This window comes from Astatotilapia calliptera, chromosome 12, assembly GCF_964374335.1.
Source record: "Astatotilapia calliptera chromosome 12, fAstCal68.1, whole genome shotgun sequence".
Classification (NCBI taxonomy): Eukaryota; Metazoa; Chordata; class Actinopteri; order Cichliformes; family Cichlidae; genus Astatotilapia; species Astatotilapia calliptera.
In genome coordinates, this window is record NC_137433.1 from 4,357,442 (window position 1) to 4,381,916 (window position 24,475).

Sequence of the window (24,475 nt, forward strand, 5' to 3'; positions counted from 1 at the left end):
TGCCACATACCTGACTCACCAGAGTCTCTAAAACATGACTCCTCGTGGTGGCACTAATCAAATACACTCACCAGTTCATGTATTAGTTACACCTTGATAGTACTGGGTTGGACAGCTTTCGGGTTCAGAACTGCCTTCATTATTTGTGGCACAGCCTGAACAAGACACAGGAAACATTCCTGTGAGGTTTTGGTCCATAGTGACATGACGTCGTCACACAGTTGCTGCAGATTTGTCAGATTCACATACATGATGTGAACCTCCTGTTCCACCACATCCCAAAGATGCTCTGCTGGATTGATATCTGGTGACTGTTGAGGACATTTGAGTACAGCGAACTCACTGCTGTGTTCAAGAAACTGCTCTGAAATGATTTGAGCTTTGTGACATGTTGTTATCCTGCTGGGCATGTGTTAACCATCATGATGAGTACATTGTGGTCATGAAAGGATGAGGGGGGAGGGAGGGAACTCAAAGTGTGCCAAGAAAATATCCCCACACTGTTGCACCACCAGCAGCCTGAACTGTTGATACAAGGCAGGATGGATCCATGCTTTCATGTTGTTTATGATGACATTTTTCCAATCTTCTGTTGTTGTATTTTGCTGGGTCTGTGTGAATTATAGCCTCAGTTTCCTGTTCTTAACTCAGAGGAGTGGCACTCGGTGTGGTCTTCTGCTGCTGTAGCAGTTTGACGCGCTGTGCATTCAGAGATGCTCTTCTGCATATCTTGTTTGTCACTATTAGTTATTTGAGTTACTATTACCTTCCTATCAGCTCAAAGCAGTCTGGCCTCTCCTCTGATATCTGGCATCATAGAAGGTGTTTTTCCCTTGAGAACTGATGCTCACTGGATGTTTGATTTTCTTTCTCAGATTCTCTGTAAGATGTGAAAAATCCAAACAGATCAGCAGTTTCTGGCCGTGTGGCCCCAACAGCCATGCCACATTTAAAGTAATTAAATCATCATTTTTCCCCATTCTGATGCTCAGTTTGATCGTCAAATTGGTATGTAGATGTGGTCAACTTGCATCAACATGCCTAAATGAACTGAGATGCTGCCATGTGATTGGCTGATTAAATATTTGCACTAGCGAGCAGAGGAACTGATGTACCTGATGAAATGTAAATGAGTTTTATCTAAACATAAGTCACTTGTGGTGAAGCAGAGACTCAAAGGAGAAAAATAGCAAAGAAAAAACAAAGAAGATCAGAGCTAATTATTTGAAGTGACACATCATGGATGTAGTTTTATTGTGCTCGTTTCCAGCTCTCTATTTTTGTTATTGGACTCTGTTAACGTAGCTTTGCATGAGCCACAACTCAAAATAACCCTTATTTGTCTCTTACTGGCCCTCTGCCTTGAAACTGCAGTTCTGATTGCCAGATTGTTTCCTGCTAAAACTTTTCTAGTAGTTTGATTTTTATTTTTATTTTTAACTTGCTGGATTAGATGAGAAACACACAAAGTTCCTATCTGGTCATTTTATTAACACCATGATGTTGTTGTGCTAATGTGAGAAGACTGAAACCCTTTGAAGTCACAGTGAGTTTTCTCTCACTTCTTCGCCGAAACAGGAAATGCTTCCTGCTCAAGTCTCAATCTGTCAAGTCATTTTTAGGAGGCACAAATTGCAGAGGTAAGAGACTGAGACCTTGGAGTTAGACCGAGGCTTACTTTGCTGGCTGGTAATTTAGTTAATTACATATTTCTTTATGAATGTGCACCAGTAAATTGCCTTACTGACTAAAAATACAATAGCATGGGCCTTTGATCAGGCTAAGAATTATTAAAGGGACACACTTTTGTTTTTATATGTGACATTACGTTTGCTTCTGATTCTTCTTTCAGCACAGCTTCATTCCTGTGCCACGTTTCTAACAGGATGAATGATAAGACCTTACGGAGATACTGTTTTCCACCAGGATGACAGCGATCACACTGAAACACCATCGCTGAACTCTGTCAAATCCAGGATCATAAATGAATCAACCACTTACACTAGAGACTGTCCTTCTATGTTGGCATATACATTGCACGTTCTCCCCTTTAAATCTAAATGAGCTCTGAGAGAAAATCAATAGTCCTCTCTGTTGTGGAACACCTAGGCTTCAGGGAGCATATAATCGCTGCAGACACATCTGGTCAATTTGCAGCACTGCTCTTGAGCTTCTCTTTTTTTTAGAAAGCATGTCCTTGGGACTCTGAGACGACTGCGAGAGACCCTTAATTACAGCTAATCATGCGTCTAATTGGTAAGTCTCATCCTAATGAGTGATCTCTACACTTGCTGTTGTGAATCATATGCCCAACACACACTGCATTGTTTAATTAAACTGACTCTGTTTTCATGGAGATCGACACAAACACTTCGGGGGAACTGCCTGTAGAGCTGTTGTTAGGGATGAAAACAAACCTAAACTGATACAACGTCAGCTCAAATTCTCTTTCAGTCGTTTGCTTGGGGAAGGTCAGACAGATGCAGAAAGCAGTCATGGTGGCTCTGTGACTTGGTTTTGATTTCACGGCTACAGATTCAATTAGACGCTGTGTTTTTACAGACACGCTTGCTCAAAGGTGGCTCCATCTGTCCTTTTTGAGTGTATAGTATGAGCATGCCACATTTATAATCACAGCAAGTGGCTAAGATCAGCAAAGCCTTTTAGCCACAGTCTCTCTGATCCTTTTCAGACTGGCTCCGACGAGTTCAGCTTGTGTGATGTACAAGTTTGGATTCACACAGAAAATTTCTTAATCATACTTTTAGTCATTAAATGATTTGTAAAAGGCAGTTATGATTTCTAATACCATTCTTTTTTGTCCTTCAAATTTTGCTTTTTTCAAAGGATTTCCATTCCATTTACACAAACCACAGTCCAGCAGACATTTGGCATTCTGTCTTCATTGAGGTCATCTAGAGACATTAACCCCATGCTTCCTGATGCTTCCTACTTGCTGAATTGGTTTCCTGAGCAGTTCATATGCACCAAACGTTCTTCATATTTAGAGCTGTGCTTTGCATGAGCGTACTGTTGTACTGTTTGGAGAGATTGGCTCTTATCGGGCCATGTTCACAGAGTATGGCAAAGTAATGGAGAAAATATGTGCCACCAAGGCACCCCATTTTTTCAGCGAACATGAAAAATCCCATCAAGCACCTCCAACAAACCTTTCATTGGTTCTGCATCTCACAGATGTTCTTCTTCCTGGTCTAAAAACTGAAACCTCCATTCACCACCTGTCCCATATCCGTGTTCTTTGACATGTTTGAAATATTTCCTCTTTGTGGCTCTGCAGTCAAACTTAGCATCCAAGAGAGGCCTCTGAGAATCTATGAGGCATCTGTTTCTTAAACCAGAGATATGCTTTACGTCTCTTGTTGCTCAGCTGTGCAGGTTGGCAGTTCTGTCAGGGGAGTACTTTACACCACTGGATGCAATCTTGCATCAAATTTTTAGGTTTTTGGCAAAGGCCTACATTTTTTTTTAGAACTTCCGTTTCAAAAAGAAACTGGAATGCCTTGATCCATTCAATAGTTCTTTTTTTTTTTCAAAAATAAGAACTATTTAAAGTTTAAAGTGGCTTCAAACTTTTGAGCAATATTACATGTTATTGGTTCCACGTGGTTCCATAGGGGGCCTCCTCAAGCCCTAAATGGGATTTGAGTGGCCAAACATAACCCTCAGCCTCTATCCAAACTCATCAACCAGCCCAAAACACATTCATACTTCTGTCAGCTTTACTACAGCTGACTGGTGCAATCACAGTATCACAGTGTGATATCTGTGAGCCAGTTCCTCCCATAATATCGTTAGCTTATCAAGCGTACTTAAGCCCCACGTGCTTCACTCATTCACACACAGGAAACATGCATAATTCTGAGCATAATACCCTGAGGTAATAACATCTGATTGGAAAGTCAAGGGAGATAATCAGTTAATCAATACAACCATGAGCCTCTTCCTTCGTTATGGTTACAGAGGCAGATCAGTTACACCAATCACCTGATGTTTATCACAGTGTGGATTGTATTGAGAGCAGTGGAAAATTCTCATTTCTCTCTACTAGCAGAGTTAGCTCAGGTTTTGTGAGCAGTCACTCCAATACCTGAGACGCGCAGTGGGATTTTGGTGTGTGGGGATGAGAGCTGGGGTCTTACATTCCCCATTTTGAAAGTGGAATGTAAAGCAATTAACTGGAAATTCAGTTTCATGAATAGGGACAAATAGAAAATGGGCAAAAAATACATTTGAAAGATCCTATTTGTGTGTTTTGTGTGACAAAAAAACCCAGTTCAGATTTCTAATATGAAATTTGCACCGTGTACTGCGGCATGCACTTAAAGGGAATTTTCCCCGCTGCTTTGTTCTTGTTGTTAAGACTAACAGTGAGAAGGGCAACCTACATGAACTGGAGCAGACCTGCATGATATTGGTAAGTCATCTATAAAGGAAATAGTCGCTGTAAGGTCAATGGGCGCTGATCCTCAAAGCATACAGGAAATGCTGCTGCCGTGGTCCGGTCAAGCTAATGAATAAAACCTGCTGTACATCATTCACAGTCTATGAACTCATCTTCTGCTCCAGTGGCTTCAACCGCACAAATAACTACGCAAACGCGTGTGAATGTCTCACAGAACAACAGTTATTTCATTCGCTCCGCTTGCGGATCATTACTTCATTTGCTGCTTGATCTGTTCCTGGCTTCAGTTAACGCGCTGCGCGCTGCGTGCGTAATTTTGGTACCTGTGCATAACGAAAGTCATCAAAGCAGTAACGAAAGCAGCTCTGATACGGTGCTTTGAAAACTTTTGGAAACTTACCTATCCACGCTGATCACACACAGGGTCATGATGGAGGCAGTGCAGCACATTACATCCATGCCGATGAAGATGTTGCAGAACACCTCCCCAAAAAGCCACTTGCCCCCGGTGAGATCTGTCACGATCACGAACGGCATGACTACTATGGCCACTGACAGGTCAGCCACCGCCAAAGACACCAGCAGATAGTTTGAAGGCTGTCTCAGTTTCTTCACCACGCACACCGCGATCACCACCAGCGTGTTTCCCATCACTGTGACCGCCGTGATGATCGCCAGCATCACCCCGATAACGATCTTCTCCGGGCGAGTGAAATCCAGAAGCTGCTCCCCGCACGACTCGTTCCACATGGCTGTGGGGCTGATGGTGACGAGGAGAAGCTGCAGAGAGCCATTGATAACTTCGGAATTGTCTTCCTTCTTGTTAAAAGTGGGCTCAATCCCCGAAATATTGAACATCACGACAATGTTATCCGGATAGGGGTGCAAGGGTGGCCTCGCCAGAGCACTCCAGTTACGCGCATATTTGGATGTGTGTACCCTGCTGTCGGTTCCTACCCAGCGGTTTTACGTCGAGTGTGTTGCAGCTGCACCACATCGGAGCTGCCAGCAACTCAACAGGGTTCTTAACTGGCTTCTGTTTATCAATGATTCGTCTCAAGAAGTGCTATGCGGACACGTGGTACATTCCTATAGGGAAATATAACTTCTCCAAAATGATCAATCAGGAAGGGAGCAGGAAAAAAGTTGCAGAATCTAAATATAGCTACTCCAGAAATGCCTGCTGCTCAGTGCATCACCTCGACAAATATGGACTTGCCTCTTTGGGGAGTTGCGATGCGCAAACCGCACCTATCAATGTGACGCATGTGCTAGGACGCAGAGACTGCCTAAGAACTTCACGCATATGGCCTACAGAAGTGGTTTCGCGGTGGGTTGAGAGAGGGTAGAGCGTGAAAAACCTTTATTAGTGATGTGCATGTTGGTGCATCTAGCCACAGGGCTCCCCTCAAAAAGACATGATGTACAAATGTTATGAACAGAATATGTTTGAGTTCGTATTTGGAAAACGATGCAACTTTACTTTCTTCTAAACAGTATTGCTGTCAGAAAGAGCTGACTTGAAACCCAGCTGCTTATTTTAAAGCTCTTAACGATCCAGTCTTTCATGGAGAAAAAAATCCTGCAGTAAATTTTGCATGACAAATCTGAAAAAGAAACAGGAAATGAACTTAAGGGCATTCTTCCAGTGCTTCCGACATGCAAAAAAACACGTTTTCTAATAGTAGGACACATTAGACACTCAAAATGCAAAACCACTTAACAAAAGGTACATTTTCTCCCAGTGTGCTTTTGTCCTGATGCTTTTCTTGGTCGCCATGGTTCCGAGAAAAGCATAAAGACAAATCAAAAGAGAAAATCCAGCAATGCTGATGACGCTGGGAGACACTGGGGGGATGTGGGAAAGCTCCCCAGGACTTTTGGCCGCTTGCATCACCGTCCAGGCAGCAGGAGCAGCTGTGGTCTGTTTGTCCCCTCTGGCTGTGCAGGGCCTGTGCTGTCATAGTTGTCCCCTCCCCACAACCACTTTCATGCCTAGTGCAGACCACCGCAGCCTTGGCCTTTTACTCACCATTACCTGAGTGACAGGTCAGGAATGATTGTCACACCAGATTATTGCCAGTGACCACTGGCAGTTTCTGCTAGACCTCTTGCTGTCAGGGAAATTTGGCCCATTTGTGCTTAGGACATTAGTGCAGATGTCAGGGTTTCCGCCTTATGCAAGGCATGCTGTCAATGTGTCACTGTTTGTCTGAACCCCTCTCAAGGTCCTGCACTGAGAGGGGTTGTTATTTATTTTTTATTTCTTTTGTCACTTTGTAGTTGCTCAGTTCACTATCCAACAAGAAACATTTACAGCCATTTCCAAATGAGGTTTTGGTCTTTTTTTTAATGTGCATTTTAAATCTAAAATTAAATGTCTAGTTTGTAAAAGACAGTTCTGTTTAACCACAAAAATTTTTTATTATGTTTGTCTCAGGTATTTTTGGTTTATTATTATTATTATTATTTATTTCCTGGTTCTTGATGTTTACAACAAAGCGTTAACCTTCCTTAAATAAGAAGTGATTTATTTTCTTCAATAAAGTATCCATGCACCAGTGCATGGATAAATCTGCATCACTTCCAACAACTGAACGTATATTGAGGTCCAGAGTAAACCTGGTGCAACAGGATACAACATTAAAACAGCTCAAATTGCAAAAGCAAATGTATAATTTGCACCAGTTATGGAAGGTGACTTTGAATTGTTGTCTCATCCTGACAACAATCGCCCCGTGGCCTGTTTGCATGTCAGATTACTCTGTCCGATAAACAAACCCCCACGTGAGCTCGTGGGACTTTTGCTGGATCCCTTCTAGCTGTGCTGTAAGAACTTTAATGAAACCAAAACATTAAGAAAGCATGCTCCTTTCACTCCACAAATCTGGGCGGCCCATCAGGTTTTTACACTTTAACCTGTAATTTCACCGGCTCGCCAGTTATTTTTAAAATCATGCTGTCAAAAGTAACCCGCCGATCTCGTCCAAGCGCACTGCACTTGGCATTCACCTGTGCCTCTGAAATGCACAAGCATAATGCTATCAGCCAGTCAGCTCAACATCTGTTCTTCAGATGTAGATTATGGCTGAAGGCAGACAGGTGGAGATTGTCCCTCTTCATCAGTCAGACATTGTTTATCTTGGTTTTCCTGGCAGCAAATTGAAGATTTGCAACCATGACCTTAATAAATTGAGACAATCGGGCAGAAAGCGGGCAAGAAGCGGGTAATTTCATCACGACAAGAAAATGTAAGTGAGGACCAGAGCAGGAAAACACATTTGTTTGAGAAATAAGGCCAAAAGAATTACCAACAAACAACAGAGTGTCCTTATTGCTGAGCAGGCCCCACATGTAAGCACCGCTACGTTAGATGCATATGAGTTTCGGTGTCATCTCAGTAATACAGCAGCTACGTTCAGTCTACGTTTACATCTGAATAATTGAAACAGCAAAACATAAAAACTGATCAGCACTGCGAGCAGGATTTGAATGGCTAAAAGAACTTCACTAACAGTGTGTGTTGTGATCTGGATCTAATCTAGGTCACTACTAGAAAGCAAGAATAAGCATTTAAGAGCATATTTCAGTCAAAGAAAGAAAAGGGAGTTGCAGCAGCATCCTAAAAAGCCCGTTAAGTAAAATCACTGCTTTGATATGTATTCATCTGAACAAACATCAGTCGGAGATTCTCGGGTTTGTGTTCTGCTCTTCAAACGTGGCCTTTACTCTCAGCTGCTATTAGCAGCTTACTCCGCAAGTCATTTTTAAAAATAACTCAAGGAGAGTTACAAAATAAAGGTTCATGACCTGACATTCATTCTCAGTTGGTGAAAAATTAGAAAAGTTACTCCTCATTCTAGCGCAAATCTGCAGCCAACGCTGTTAAGAGTCGCTGGGAGTTGAATGCTGGCAAATCAGCATGCAACTCTGTGCCAGAATACACCTGGATCCCCTTCTTTTTTGACATGCCAAACCTCATGGACTTAATGGATCCATATTTATTACCTGCCTGTCACCTCAAGGAGCTTTATATTGTAAGGTAATGACCCTACCCCAACAATCAAATGACCGCTATTGAGCAAGCACTTGGCAACAGTGGGGAGGAAAAACTCACTTTTAACAGTAAGAAACTTCTTGCAGGCTGACTTCAGATATGTATGTATATTAATTCTGGTCTTCCAGTAATGTTAAAAGCAGCTTGTTCTGCTGCGACCTCAGCAGTTTGCTTAAATAACTCAAAGGAAGAAGAGCTTGTCTGAGAGCTGGATGGGCGGTTCCGTGTGTAGGTACTGGCCAGACAGGAAAGCCAGTTTGTGGGCATATTTGCAGGGTGCTGGAACACAAATGGTGCCTGGCCAGTTCCAGTACAAATGGCGCATCTCGAAAGTCAACCTGGCAAGACACCAAATCAACAATGAAATGTTTTTGAACTGTACAAACACTGACAATAAATCCCAATTTGTCTTGAAGACATGCAGAAATGAAATGACAGTAATAGTTAGGAAAGCAATAAACCTGAGGTAAATACCAGTGAGGCTTTAAAAAAGGATTAACTGCTGATTAAATTACATTGACCATATTTAAAAGACAGAAATGTGCATCTGCACTAGTACAGAAACACTCAAAACACACCTGGCACATTCTCGCTATTCACTTCTGCTCAATTTATGTGTCAGCATTTAAGGTCTAGCAGATTAATTCAGTTCAGTTTTATGTATTTAGCACCAAATCACAACAACGGACACCTTGAGGTATTTTATACTGTAAGATAAGGCTTTACAACAATACAGAGAAAATGCCAACAATTTGTCCACACCTGGGACGTGGCAGAAAGCTTTCCTACGTTTTATCTGTACTTTTTTCTGGGCAACACCACAATCCACCTCATGTTTCTGCTTATGACTTCTTGAACAGCTAAAAGGGAAGGTGGCTTGCTTAGTGCATCTAATTAAAGTAGATCAAGTAATAATAACTCCTGAGTGTGAATACAAACCCAAAAGTACCTCAAACTCCTCTGGGTTGGAGAGTTTCCTCTCAAAAGGCCAGCAATTACGGATTAGCCCCCATCAGAGGTTGAACTGCTCTAATTAGAACATAACAAACAAACATAACAAAGCCCTCTTACTGCTATAAGCACCACTTCTTTCACGCTGACATTTTGCTGAGCCTCTTTTTCAGAGGCAAACAGTGAAAAGGCGAGTAAATATGCAGCACGCACTGTGAATGTTGCATTTATTTATTCATTCATTCATTTACTTTGCAATGTTTGCAACATTACAGACACTATGAGAATTCCTGCTGTCAGATTTGCTTCATTCAGCTGTCAGTTTGGCCAACCGGAGGAAATGCTGGGAGCTGGTTTTTACATTCATGAGGGAAGGTCACTTCTTTTCTTCTATGTTGCAGTTTCCTACATTCGTCGATAGATGGCATCACATCCTTTAAAACGTAAAGATGTGTGTCTGTTTTTTTACTGTCTACGTGATTATTTAAGATTATAGCAGCAAATATAAGGAGCAGACAAACTTGCTACTTTCTATAACACTGAATAATTTGTGTGAGCACAAAGTCATCACCTCACACGCTCTGGGAGCATTTTTGGGATTATTTCAATTTAGTTTAAGACTAATTGCTAATATGTCTGACCAGTGACCTGAAAACCTAAACCTCTGTGGGCTTTTATATATTTAAGACTGCTTAGCCGCCTTCTTTTAATGTGCATTTTAAATCTAAAATTAAATGTCTAGTTTGTAAAAGACAGTTCTGTTTAGCCGCAAAAAAGTATTTATTATGTTTGTCTCAGGTATTTTTATTTTTATTATTATTATTATTATTATTATTATTATTATTATTATTATTATTAATTTATTTATTTCCTGGTTCTTGATGTTTACAACAAAGTGTTAACCTTCCTTAAATAAGAAGTGACATTGAAAAACAAGTATTTTCAAATAAGAAAACAGGAATGGGATGAGAGAATGCATGCAAATATCCTGGCGTTTGTGGTAACAGTAGAAGTGTGAGAATGTGATCCCACATTCTCTAACTTAGAGATTAAATTGTGTTACCATCTGAAAAAAGTTGACTAAAACTAAACTCAGAGCTAAAACTAGATGGAAACAACAATATTTTAGTTAACGAAATTACAAGCTAGAATTTTGTAAAAACAAAACAAAAAACACAATAATGATAATAATAATAAATAAACGTTATTTTATAAAATATAATAATAATAATAAGAAGAAGAACATAAAGACATTTTGATGTCGGATAAAAAGAATTTTAAAAAATTAAAAAGACATGAATTACGCATGTCTCAAACTTGGCACAAATACTGCAAAAGTAATGCAGAATTATTTCCATAGAATTTCCCCAGCTCCCTCTCTAACAGAATACAACAAGCCTGAAAAACAGCTGAGAAAAACTCAGAGAATTTCCTTTTATTGGTCTCACACACTGTTGTAAGGTTGTGAGAAATTTATTGAGCTGTATTTCCTTTTCTTTGGTGTAGGTTACATCATATGTGCTGAAATAGGCTTTTTGCTGTTGTTGTTGTTGTTGTTGTTAGTGTGTGTTGTGTGTGGTTACTGATATTTTTGCCTGTTGAACATAGTGTAGTTGCAGTAGAAGGTGGTTTTTCGACCCTTGATGACAGCTCCTGCTTTCACAGCCAATGAGTATAAGTCTGACTTTGGAAAGATGTCTGCCTCTCAATGTCCCCTTCTGGATACTAGAGATGAGATGAGATGAGATGAAACAAATGAGATGAAAGCTTAACTTGCTCATTACATCACATTAACGGCATTGTTTCTCTAATTCAACTTAGGTGAGGTATGCAGATAGTAACCACTAGATAAAAGAACGACAGGATCTGTCTGTGAAGGTTCTCAGTCATCCAGGTCATCCTAGTCAAAGGAGCTTGTAAAGAAAAGATTTAAACCCAGTGGGGGTATTCCCCCCAAAGGGGGTCCTTTTGTCCCTCTTTGGGGGGGATACCCCCACTGGGTTTAAATCTGGGACTCTCTCCCATTTGACCTTAGAACTGAAGAAGCTTCTCGGGTGAGAGGTGAAACGTCTTCAAGCAACTTAAAGAAGTCCAGATGCTTTTCTTTACAAGCTCCTTTGATCGACAGGATTAATAAACCAATACCCTGCCCCGGACAGCACTGACTATCCAATCAGGATGCTGCAGGGCGGACACCATTTGTCACTTGTTGGATTCCGTCGGAGGATTAATTAGACTGATACGTGAGGGAGGACAGAAGTATTTTCGTCAATTAAATGTAAGTTTTCCTGCTGTTAATTTAAGAGCTAAGACCATATTTCCGTTTATGACGAAACTGAAATACAGCGGGGGGGTTTCTGGGATAATTTTTTCAATCTTATTTAGTTTGTAGTGGTTGACAGCTGTGCACTTGTTTTAAACACGTGTTTAAGCTAGCTAGCAGTTTTTGATTTTGCTAGCTAGCAGCTGTTAGCTTTTTTTTTTACAATAATATTGTTGGAGCGCGTAGGAAAATGTTTATATTATGACTCTTTAAAAAACAATTATACGGTTCAAGCCACTGGCAGCTAAATTCGGTAGCAAATGAGTAGGCAGATTATATATTATAAGCGCCTGTGCTGCTTTAAAAAGCTAGCGAGTGAAATGAGGCGCCATTATTTTTGGCTCGATAAAAGTAGCACACACCCAAAATAAATGATATTAAAGTGTTGTTACAAGTTGTCAGTTGAACATGGTCAGCGTGTCTTTATCCGTAAAGACGATGTTCACGGGCAGAACAAGTAAACAAATATCGCGCGCCTATAGTTTCTGTTAGTGTGGGGATTTCTAAATAAAGCTATGGTGGACATTGGTGTTAAAACTAACTCTATTTGCAACAGCCTTGCACCTTGAAAAGCGTATGAATTACAGTATTATATGAAGGTGTTTGTGCCATTAAGCATAATTTATCACTGAAATCTAGTGATGTGCGGCTCGATATTGAAATATCGATTCTTCTGACCCCAGTAATTTATGTTCTAGAATCATTCTCATATTAAAATATCGATATTTTAGTACTTTGGGGTAAATTTGTAGTTTTTCATTAACAGGAACACAGTGGAAAGAAACTATCCGGTTGTTCAGTCTGACGTCACTAGCCGTGTCTGGGTCTAAACTCCGCTGCAGGTCCATATATCAAACGATCACTATGGCATTACTGAGAGTTGAAAACTGTCTAAAGTCTTTCATCTTTAATAAAATGATCAGCGTTCTGCTCTACCAGGTGTAACAATTGAGTTTAACATCCAGGCATCCATGAAAACGGAATTTATGACATTTAACGGAGTTAGAAGTTAGCAGGAAGTTAGCTCGCTAGCTTCTATCTAAATACAATATAGCATGTCCTGACTGCGGGGTTTTGGAAACAAATTAAAACGTACAGCTCTGTTATCACTTCCAGCATAAATGAAGACAGAAAACTAAACAGCAGTGACGTTTGTAGGGTTACTGAAGTTGGGCTAGCTGGTATATAATGATGTGCTACATGACCGCTAGCGACACAGCTATGTTAGCATAATATAAACAAGCTAACTTTTTTTCCACTCGATAAAAGTTAACATGAGTGTTCTCGGTGGTCAGGAACAAATGTAATCGCATGGCAGGATGCTGTAAAAGGACCAAACTTCAGCCAGGAGAACAACTGAGATAATCCATCCACAATACGAGGTTAGTCATTCATATACTGCTGCATGGGCTGGGCTGTAGTTACATCCTAGGGTTTTAAAAACTGAGCTTAAATAAATGATTAGCGGTAATAAAAGCCGAGGGAGGTCAACAGGGATCACTGACTGTTTTAGGAGCTTTTTGAGATCAAATAGAAGAAAATACATAACATTAAACATGTTAACAACACAAAAGCCATATTAAACGCAGACTACTTTAGACCCGGAAGTAGGATTCGTGGCGTCATCACTGAACAACCGGATATCATTCAGATCGTCTAAATTGGAAGAAACTACTTCCTCTTACGCCTTCCATAGTCATATGCGAAATACGGCTGTCGCAGCCCCTGGCCAGTGTTGCCAACTCCTCAGTAAGAAAAATCGCTATTGGCTGTGCTAAAAGTCTCTAGAAGTCGCTAAACGACGTCATCGCCTAATTTGCATAATTGGTCATGCTAATATCATTGAAACCCACGTTGTAGGAGAGAAAAAAAGAAGAGACATAAAGTGAGTAAAAAAAACGTCCTAAATGCATTTAGAATTTATTTAGAATTACAAATAAAAATTTTTTAGCGATTATTGTTTTTGTGCCACAATTCCAACCTTATTCCTTTATCTGCCCTTGGACCGGCAAAAGTGACCCGAAAAAGGCACTCTGGTGGAGTTACTTTGTGTGTGTGTGTGTGTGTGTGTGTGTGTAAGTAGTTTTAAACCTTGTGATCCACAAAACAACATAACAGTAAAAGAAGAACTGATTGCGTTACAGTCGGTGCGGGAGCAGAGGCTTCACTCATACGCGATTCATTTGCAGTTTGGACGCATAGGTGGGAACATCTCCTGCCCTGATAGCAGCTGGGGGAGGACTATCCTCTGCCTGTGAGCGCTTTGGCACGGGCGAGGTGCCCACAGCAGCACCCGCTGCTTGTTGAGAAGAAAGATACGCGCTTTCACGTCAAAAAGTTGTCATAAATAAGTCTCCAATAATACCAGAAAAAGTCACCAGATTTGTCACTTGTTGTTTTTTAGAATAAAAGTTGCTAAGGGGCTCTGAAAACTCGGTAAATATAGTGACAAAGCCACTAAGTTTGCAACACTGCACCTGGCGTGCGCACTCACAACAATGGCTGAGCGTAAACAGAGTCATGCGTGGACATATTTTACCTCCACAAACAGCCAAGACGCGGTTTGCGATACATGTGGCAAGACAGTGAGGTGTTGTGGCAACACCACTAACCTCGTCAAACACCTCAGAGTAAATCATATCTAGGAATGGGTATTGTTTAGGTTTTATCTGATACCAGTGCCAAACCGGTACTTTTGAAACAGTGCTGGTGCTTAAAGAATGGAGAACACAAACTTTGTCCAAAAACCTCTCATGTTTAGCTGTTTTTTTGTAAAAAGATAACAATGTTAGCCCTTCCTGCAGCTATAGGGCATATATGGTATCACTCTTGGCTGGAAGCAGTGCTTAAACAATGGAAAAAACACAAACTTTGGCCAAAAACCTCTCATGTTTAACTGTTTTCCACTTTTTCTTTGGTCATTTTAGCCTTTTTGGCCAGGGTGAAGGGAGCATCTGCCATCAAACAAGAAGACAGCCGCATGTATCCACGACGGTGTTTGCTAGTTCACCTTACATGCATTAATGTAATAATGTGGTTAGCGTACACAACGTAAATTAAACACGAACAACATTAAGCTACTCACACAGAGAAGAACGGCTGCTGCTGCTAACATCATCCGTCATCATTTCTGCTACACTGGCAGGGCTAGGGGCCAGGACTCTCCTCTTCGTGTTTTTGGGGGATGTTGCTCCGGGTCCAATAACAGGCAACCCACGCACAGTAGATGTGCTCGGTGTGAGGTCTCGCAGCAAGCTATCAAATACGGCGCATTTCTCGGCTTTTAAAAAAACGCTATGCGTCGCCAGGTGTTTCATCGGATTTGAGGTGTTACCTCCTTTGACAGTATCACAGTATCAGCTTAAAGCACTTGTTGCAGGCTGCTGAGTTTGCATATTTTGCTGTGAAGTACAGCCAGACTTTTGACTGCTTCGCCTTGGGCATTTTTAATCTGTAGCTCTGCTCTAAAGGAACGTACGTACCTGGGCCCGCCTACTATCCTCGGAAACGTAAAATGATTGGCTAGAAGTGTATCACAGCTCAGGAAAAAAAAGCAGCGAAATAAAGCACCGAAATGTGCGCTGCTTTTTGGTCTGGTTACTACCGTTTATGTCAGAACCGGTGCCATCATGGCACCGGACACCGGTACCCATCCCTAGTGGTTAGCGTACATAACGTAAATTAAACACGAACAACATTAAGCTACTCACGCAGAGAAGAATGGCTGCTGCTGCTAACATCATCCGTCATCATTTCTGCTACACTGGCAGGGCTAGGGGCCAGGACTCTCCTCTTCGGGTTCTTGGGGGATGTTGCTAACTCAGGGTCCGATAACAGGCACCACACCCGTGTAGGTACGGTGCATTTCTCGGCTTTAAAAAAACCCCGCTATGCGTCATGTTTCATCAGATTCGAGGTGTTACCTCCTTTGCACAATATCATCTTAAAGCACTTGTTGCAGGCTGCTGAGTTTGCATCTTTTGCTGTGAAGCACAGCCAAATTTTGACCGCTTCGCCTTGGGCATTTTTAATCTGTAGCGCTGCTCTAAAAGAACGCACATACCTGGGCCCGCCTACTGTCCTTGGAAACGTAAAATGATTGGCTAGAATCTGAAGTGTATCACATCTCAGGAAAAAAAAAAGCACCGAAATGTGCGCTGCTTTTCGGTCTGGTTACTACCGTTTATGTCAGAACCAGTGCCGGATACCGGTACCCGTCCCTAATCATATCACGGAATATGATGAGCTTATGTTGAGGCGAACTGAAGAGGAGGTGAGGACAGGGACAGGTGCTGCTAGGGCGAGACAGACGTCTCTCACGGAGTCCTTTAGTGCTGCAGGCAGGCAACATGTTCAAATAGCCACAACTTCAGGTTTTTTATTTCTATATGATTATTCTGCATCATTAAGCAATAAGAACAAGTAGTCTGATGTCCTGTAATCATTGTGAAGCTATATTATTACTACATTTACATACTGCAATTCTATATTGTATTATGAAATACAATGAAACATTAAGTTTTTGAGTATCGGTATCGCATCAGTATCGTCGATACCACCCTGGATTTTACTTGGTATCGGATTGGAAAGGAAATCAGTGGTATCGCACATCACTACTGAAATCCTTCTGCAGGACGGGTGCCGGGAAATCTGATAGATCATTGTATTTTCTATGGCGACACCAATTACCTATTTTTCTAGCTATCAAACTCGCTGGAGAAATGATTGAAATGCACTGAGTGTGATGCAGTATGGCAGCGCTATTATGGAATATGCTGTGAACTTAGCTAACGTTACTTAGTAATGTGAGTTAATTTACTCAAGTGAAAGCTTTAAACATTAGCCAATACATAACTAGCTAACTTAAGGCTTTCTGATTAACCCTCTGGGGTCGACGGACCCAGAGTCTCCATTTCAACTTGGGTCGAACGTGCGGACTTCAAACTATATACCAGTGTTTAAACTGTGTTGATAGGCCACGTAAAACCGATGTTTTGTTTTCTGAATAAAACAGTGGCGTTTACTCCGGGAAGAAACGGTAAAAACTGTGTTTTCTAAGGAGAACGCTAGCAAACACGCTTTGCTTTTGAGTGAAAAAAGAAAAACCACTCCTTCCCTATTGGTGGAAAAATTTACCATGTCGACCAATCAAAAAATGATATGGCAACATGTGGCGTTTGGGAAGAGGGGGAAGTTTTAGGAGTGACTGGCGAGAGAGAGCGAGTGAGCGAGAGAGAGAGAGTTTTGATACGTGAGAGCTTTGTGACGTTTACCGCGTTTGGAGTCTCAAGTTAGTGTGTTGTCTTGTGTAGTTAGTGTGTAGTGTAGTCATTGTTTTGTTTTGTGTGTCAGTTCTACTAGTGAATGTCACAGTTGCTGCAAAAAAGCCACCAAAGGCATTTTGCAGTGTAAACGCTGTCTCCACATGGAAAACAGGAGTGACACACCTGCTGTCAGACCTGTAAATAGTTTAAAATGGTTATATAAAAAACGTCTGAGCCTTGGCTGCATTTTTAGGTAAATAGTTCCACAACTTTGTTGTTTGCAAAACTTGTGCATATTTTTAAAAAAAATGTACAATTTCTATTTGCATTTCAAGTTATGAAAATGATTCGTTAAACATGCTTGTGGTTTTTACAGTCAAAATATCACTTTCTACTCGTATTTTAAATTTTGTCTGAATTTGGATAAGTTGTGCTGATACAGTTTGTCAAAATGAGAAAATAACAGATTGGCAAAATAAACAGTTTTTAAAGGTAAAATATAGAGGCCAAATCAAAAGTAGTCAAAAATGGCCAATTGTACCCTGGACCCCAGAGGGTTAGAGGCTAAAAGCAAAGTTGTCACCAAGTACTGTTTATATTTGTGTGTATTGCTGCAGCTTTTTGAGCATTAACTTGGTGCCTTTGGGTGAAATAATGGTAATACGAGTGATCCATATGGTCACAAAGAATAGCCACTTGTTTCTGTGCTACCAAAGTTCCCCGGCTTTCATTCAAAATGTGTTTATCGTCATCACCGACACATTAAACTACTTAAACATTATAAATGTCTTCAAGCTCACACTGAGGCCTGTGGGGCACAATCAGCCACTCAGACAGTACACACATTTATATGTGTTTGTATATGAATATTTCATATTTTAAGGCTGCCTGTTTATTTAAGGGAGATGAACAAAATACATTGGAATTGTATGCAGACATTGGCTGTATCCCAATTCAGGGTCTGCAGCCTTAAAGGCCGCATTTCAAGGCCGATTACGTCACAGCGGCGCGCCGAAGGCTGTCCCAATTCAAAGGCTGCTCGAAATGCGGCCCTGAAATGCGTCCTTCATTTCCCTGAATTTTAAGGCTGTGGCAGTGTAGACTTCGTGGCCCAACATATCCCAGAATGCATAGCGCGGCAGTGGGTGTGGATAATTTTGCCGAAAAAAAACGGCGGATGGGGGCGCCCGAAGAGTAAACTTTAAGTAAGTACTGAATATTATGTCACTTATTTATGTACAAATGTTTAATAACGAAGAACATTAAACATTACTGTTGGCCACATGTCGGCAAAGTTATGTGACATTAGTGACGTTTGTGCTAACTTGGTTTTAAAGCCTTTACTTTAAAATATACGCCGTTCAATAGCTGAGCTTAATCTTACAGAGAATGATCAAAGCTCATGTAGAAACAAACAAACAAATACACAAAAGATTTTCTCCTTTATTTCTGTCAAACACAGCTGTATGACACTTTTCCAGCTGTTAGTATCATGGTTGCTAGGCAACCTGGGCAGCGCAACAGAGGCTAGACCGTCCCATTTCACAAGCCTCCCACTTCCGGCCTCAGCGGTCTTTGAGTACACGGCCCTTGAGGATCGTTGAGGCTGCGTACTTTAAGGCTGCAGACCCTGAATTGGGATACAGCCAGTAACAGATATGTGATTTTCAACAGTTGTCACAGTTCATTGCAGTATTGTCAAAAATGGATTGCATGTTATTGCCAACTTGACCCCATTCAGTCGTAGTCTGATAGAAGACTGATAACAGGGACGGTATTAATTTGCATAATGATCTCATTTTGCACCGGAAGAAAAAACCTTCCTTTGAATTAAACAGACATCACAAAGTTTAACTGAAATGCTTTTTCAGCATTCAGGAAAGTTGAAGTGTATTTGAACCTGGCCATGCATTTCCTTTATTATTGTATGATTGAAATGTGCTACAAACTTTATTATTTGGTTTTTTTCCTCTGCTGTTAACAGCTGATAGTGGTAAAAGTTGATCAGATGGATCCAGGCAAGCCTCCTGATCTCACTGAGAAGATGGGTGCCCATTGGCTGGGACGAGGAAGAGGATTACAGCTTGGGGAGTCTGCTGTAGGACGTGGTAGAGGGCTGTTGCTCTCTACAGAAGAACCTGTTGTAGGACGAGGCAGGGCTTTCCCTACTTTCAGCGATAACTCACTGGGACTAAGTGGAGCTGTCCCCATTACTGAACCTGTGGTAGGAAGAGGTAGAGCACTGTTGGCGCAACAGGATATAGTAGTTGGCCGAGCCAGAGGGCTGCTCGTCCCAGCAGTTGAATCAAAGGTAGGAGTGGCGAGAAGTGCAGGCGTACTTAGACTGGATCCACAGGAAGGACGCACACCTCCAAGTGAGACAATGATGCCAGCTCTAATGGGAGAAAGCCCTACTTTGACAAAAGAAGAGGTGCGAACCAGAAAATGCAATAAATTATGTTTTAATTTTAATGGTGAAATTGCCACACAGAGTTGCACAGGTTTGCTTTCTTCTGACAGATTGGCAAGCCACCACATGTTAAAGGATCAACACTGGTCTCAATGTTTAGAGGAATGGGCATTGAACCATCAGCGACTTCACTGGGAAGAGGAGCAGCACCACTGGGTCAGTATTTATTCTGAGAAATCCAGAGATACTGAAAACAAACAGTCTCTGGGCCCCTAAGCACAACACATTGTGTGCTCATTTGCTCAAAGCTTTGTAAGCCACAGAGTGGCGTGATGTTGGTTCATTTTGGTGTTTATGTATATGAAGAAGAATCATATGGATTCATGTTACATTTCGTTGCAGGTAGGGGAGCAGCTGGGGATGTGGGAGAGGTGAAGCTGCGAGATGCCCCACCAGGTGTCATCAGCACACCACAGAGTATCGGCCCATCTGGAGAAATGATGGGCAGAGGCAGCAGGTAAGCAGCACAGGAGTGACACTGTGTTGTGTTTCGACCAACAGGGTTTCTGACATATTTTCATTCAGCCTGATGTAGTTTATGAAACCTGCAGTAGACTAAATGAGAGCCTACTTTGTCTGTGCTGCTGCAGTTTCTGTGCTCGCTGCTGAATGCTGCTCGCTTGAATCAACTGACTTTTGACTGCTTGAAGAGGGGTCCTAATGTGATTGGTCACCTTTGATGGACAGTTTCTTTTACTTAAATCGAGTTACACCGAGGCAGCAACATAAGCGCTGTTTTTAAACCATATTTGTAAATTAATTCTGCAGAGTTAATTATCAGCAGTTGCTGTTTCCTGTGTAGCAGTGGAAATACTGACAGCTGTCACTAAATAACCTTACTGATGAAGAAATCTTTAAAACCAGAGCGTTCTGAAGCATCTTCACTGCTGTCCCATATTGTTGTACAATATTCCATACATTTAATAAAAAATTAAAAACAAAAAACTAACTCATGAGAATCAGGAAGTGTACGGTTATAACCAAAATACAGACGTTTAAATCTGCCAATAAAAAGTTGCTTAGTCTGCAGCAAACGTATAACTGCACATACCCTCCATTTAAAGCTGTAATCATATTTAGCAGAATTAGATTTATATGAAATATAAGTTAACTAATAAATTGTGGTGTGATTTAGCTATAGTGAATTAGTAGCTTCAATGACTTTGTGAAGCGTACACTTTAATAACTCATCAGTTCTATAGAGTTTGAAATATACCTTAATTGATAAGAATTTGTACTTTTATGTCAGTAAAAGTTCATTTTTTACAGAATGTATATGTACAGTAGTATTATTACTTCTATATATGTATAGGATTTAGGATAGGTACTTCTTCCACAACTGTAAAAAGCTGATAATCAGATTTGATCAAAGCATTTGTTCACTGAAACAGTAAAAACGTTTTTTTACTAATAATCAATGATCGAAGTACCTCCCAGAAACAGCTCTTTAATATTGTTCTTGCTTTATGAACACTATTAAATCCTTCGTCAAAAGTCAGTTGATTGGAGCAGGTAGGATTCAGCTGTGAGCACAGAGTGTGAAACTGCAGCAATGCCTGCAAATCAGACTCTCACACGTGTGTGGCTGCTGAGTTTTACACACGCAGGTTGTTGAATTTGCACGCATGGAATTTAATTCCACATGTAGCAATGAATATCTGCAGGCAGGAAATTAAATTATTTGCTGGATTATGTTTTTTGTCGCACCTAACTTTTGACAATTAAAACAAATCCATATATAAAACCTAACGGCCATGAAGTTAAATCATTGTACAGGAAGAGCACAAAGTACATGTTCTAACCTTTATGAAGGTATGACTTGATCCAGGTTGGGATGGAAAAAGTAGTGCCAGTGCCAAATTACACTTACTTACTTTATCTGCATTGAACAACCATTATATGACTTTTCCTTGTGTGGATTTTGCCTTTTTCAGTTTCCTTGGCCGAGGTTTGTCCCCTCAGAAAATGGTGGGCCTCGGAAGAGCAGCTATGCCTCAGCTTGGAGTTGGCAGAGGCCGTGCTTTGCTTCCTTCATTTCCTGCAGGTCAAGACGTGTTTGTTTCTCCAGTGTCTGAGCCGCAAACAGAATACTCTCAGTCCTCTCTGACGGGTAATTATATAAAATTATTTTAAAGGGATTGCAAACTGAGAGTTTACCACCTTAATTTGTTTTTAATCCTCTTTTTAAAAGAAAAAACAAGAATTCCTGTGCAGGAATTCTAGATTTTAGATTTGGAAACTGTCTGAAAACTTGAGACTGGAGAAGATTGTGATTTTGAAAGGGAAAGAAAGGTGTATGAACCCCAAGTAAACTATTATGTGCATCTTCTTTTGCATGTGTCTAATACAATCTTAATTGTGTTTTTTTTATTTTAATTTGATTAATTTGTGGGGGGGAACATGCATTTTGGGTAATGACATGCATAATACTGTAAAGGAACGGAGTCCCCTGTGCACACCGTTCAAGAAGCCACAGACCTTTCCACTGGTCCAGCTGCAAAGACGGGGCTGACAATGGAGGCAGTTCGGTGAGTGTGCTTTTCTCTATTTCCTTTACCTTAGCGAGTCCTAACAAACCAACATGAGCTGTGTTGTGGTTTGGAGGCTTTTAACGGTCAGAGCGAGTGTTCTGGTGTTAGCTGTTCATTCTAAAACATCATTACCTCTGACTTATCCATGTCTTCTGACATTCTCATTGTCTCTTATGAGCACATAATGGTGTATTTTATTAAGGGTCATCTAGTGGTATTGGTTCCGTATTGATTAAATCTAACATTTTGCAAGACAGAGCTTTTATTCAGGTCAGTAACTGATCATTTGTTTTGCTTGTCATAAACTGATCTTTTTGTCCATGTATGTTCTCCACTCGTCAGTGAGCCACTGAATAAGGCTGGAACCAAAGGAGCTCCTATAAATATTGGGTCAAATCACATCCAAATTCAATGCAAGAACGAAGCGGTGTATCAGTACCATGTTACATTTACGTAAGTATCATATAACATTCAAGACCACTTGTTGCGTACAAGGAAACAAAGTTTATGTCTAAAAACTGGAGGAAATGTTGGAAAGCTTTAATCATAGTTTCAGGTAATACAGGGACTGGTTCTAATACAATGTAGGCACTGGTAGCTGCGTCACTGCCTACACAGACAGGCAGTAGACAGTTTTTCACAATAAATGCTCTGTTTTGTTCACCATAAAGATGGTTTACCTGCATATAAATCTGCCTCACACATAGAGTAGAATTAAAATTACAGGAGCAAAAGATTATAAATACTTGATTTTCAGTATATTGTTATTCTTGACATACAAAAAGTGCAGTGTTTCCAGCTCAACATCCAGCCTAACATTCCTGTCTGAACAAACTAACTGAAAATTACACTAAAGTGATATTTGGACTAATTCTCTGTCTATGATCCTTAACAGATTTTAGTCTACTTTCGGCTCTTATTAGTCCGTTGATTATAAGTGAGCAATTAATGAAACCCAGAGAGCTCCTGTTACCAACACTCACATGTCTATAAAATTATGCAGGTATTTTGGGAAAATCTTAATGTTTACTAGGATTTAACATTTTGCCAGACAACAATGAAAATGTAGGATCAGCTTAAATTACACTGAAGAACCACAGAGAAACTTGAAGTTTGTTCATTCAGTATCGTTACCTGTGTTAATATCTACTGTGTATTTTGTGATGTGAATTTCTTACCCAGTCCTAATGTCGAATCAGTGGCGATGCGTTTCGGCATGATGAAAGACCACCGTCCAACCACAGGTGAAGTTGTGGCATTTGACGGTTCGATACTGTACCTTCCTGTTAAACTGAAAGACGTGAGTATCACAGTTGTTACAGTCACCATGCTAAATTTAAAACTTAATACGCTCTTTTTAAAATAAATATATATATATATATATATATACATATATATATAAACTTTTTTTGCACAGGTGGTTGTTCTCAAGAGTTTGAGACGGACCGATAATCAGGAAATACAAATCAAAATTCAAATGACGAAGATTTTACCACCGAGCTCAGATTTGTGCATTCCCTTCTACAATGTGGTGCTCAGGAGGTATTATGTCAGAGACACATTATATCCTTTCTATTTTACACAATAAGCCCGACTGCTGTTAAGAGTCCTAAACAGCAATGATTGTTTCCCACCGTGTGCCGTTATAAAGGAAGTTTAAATTACAGGATATGACACAGTGTTCCTCTCGTTTTTTCAAGGGTGATGAAAATCATTGGACTAAAGCTGGTGGGCAGAAACCATTATGATCCAGAAAGCGCAGTCATTCTTGGAAAACACCGGTAAGTCGTGAGATTTGTTGTAGCACCAAAGGATACCTGCTAAAATCAGGCAGCGCAGTTTCATTCACTAGTCTACCGGTTTTTCTAGACTCCAGGTTTGGCCAGGCTACTCAACTGGTATCAAGCGCACAGATGGAGGCCTGTACCTGTGTATTGATGTCTCTCACAAAGTCTTGCGGAATGACTCTGTGCTGGATGTCATGTGAGTTTACACAACAAAAAGCATCAGCATACAAACATGCTCGAGCTGCTGCAGATAGATTCATGTCTGTGACTGTATCTCCAGCCACAGATGATTTTGCAACATTTCTAATGGCCTTTAGTGATTATCGAGCATTATTAACTTTGACCAAGCTTTCCCTGTTAGGCTTGAGCAGAACAGTCTAATAAAGGCTCCGTTCCATAGTGTGAAAAATGAAAAACACGTGCTTGTGTTGGGCTGTCTGCCAGGAACACGTTGTACCAACAGAGCAAGGAAAACTTTCAAGATGAATGCACCAAAGAACTCGTCGGCAGCATTGTCATCACCCGCTACAACAACCGCACCTACCGCATTGATGCCATTGAGTGGAACAAATCACCCAAAGACACCTTCACTTTGATGGATGGCACTGTAACTACCTTTGTGGACTATTACAGGTTAGACTGCTTTTTCCTACAGCAAACTGTTTTTGT

At 40.8% G+C, this 24,475-nt stretch overlaps 2 protein-coding genes across 3 annotated transcripts in view; one reads left to right on the top strand and one right to left on the bottom strand.

Moving 5' to 3' along the window:
- htr7c (5-hydroxytryptamine (serotonin) receptor 7c) overlaps positions 1-5,417 on the bottom strand; it is a 30,765-nt gene extending 25,348 nt beyond the window's left edge. The window contains exon 1 of the mRNA XM_026188647.2: positions 4,824-5,417. Coding sequence (XP_026044432.1) covers positions 4,824-5,281 — 458 coding nt within the window. The 5' untranslated portion in view covers positions 5,282-5,417. The remainder of the gene's footprint in view (positions 1-4,823) is intronic.
- A 6,152-nt stretch (positions 5,418-11,569) lies between these two features.
- piwil2 (piwi-like RNA-mediated gene silencing 2) overlaps positions 11,570-24,475 on the top strand; it is a 28,169-nt gene continuing 15,263 nt past the window's right edge. Inside the window, exons 1-12 of one of the 2 annotated variants that reach the window (XM_026188350.2) lie at positions 11,570-11,709; positions 19,003-19,449; positions 19,539-19,644; positions 19,831-19,945; positions 21,423-21,598; positions 21,926-22,016; positions 22,362-22,472; positions 23,202-23,319; positions 23,437-23,561; positions 23,720-23,800; positions 23,889-24,002; positions 24,251-24,439. In XM_026188350.2, the coding sequence (XP_026044135.2) occupies positions 19,027-19,449; positions 19,539-19,644; positions 19,831-19,945; positions 21,423-21,598; positions 21,926-22,016; positions 22,362-22,472; positions 23,202-23,319; positions 23,437-23,561; positions 23,720-23,800; positions 23,889-24,002; positions 24,251-24,439 (1,649 nt within the window). In that variant the 5' untranslated portion in view covers positions 11,570-11,709; positions 19,003-19,026. Of the gene's footprint in view, positions 11,710-13,058; positions 13,137-19,002; positions 19,450-19,538; positions 19,645-19,830; positions 19,946-21,422; positions 21,599-21,925; positions 22,017-22,361; positions 22,473-23,201; positions 23,320-23,436; positions 23,562-23,719; positions 23,801-23,888; positions 24,003-24,250; positions 24,440-24,475 lie in introns of those variants that run through there. The other variant, XM_080308735.1, reaches the window with a different exon arrangement.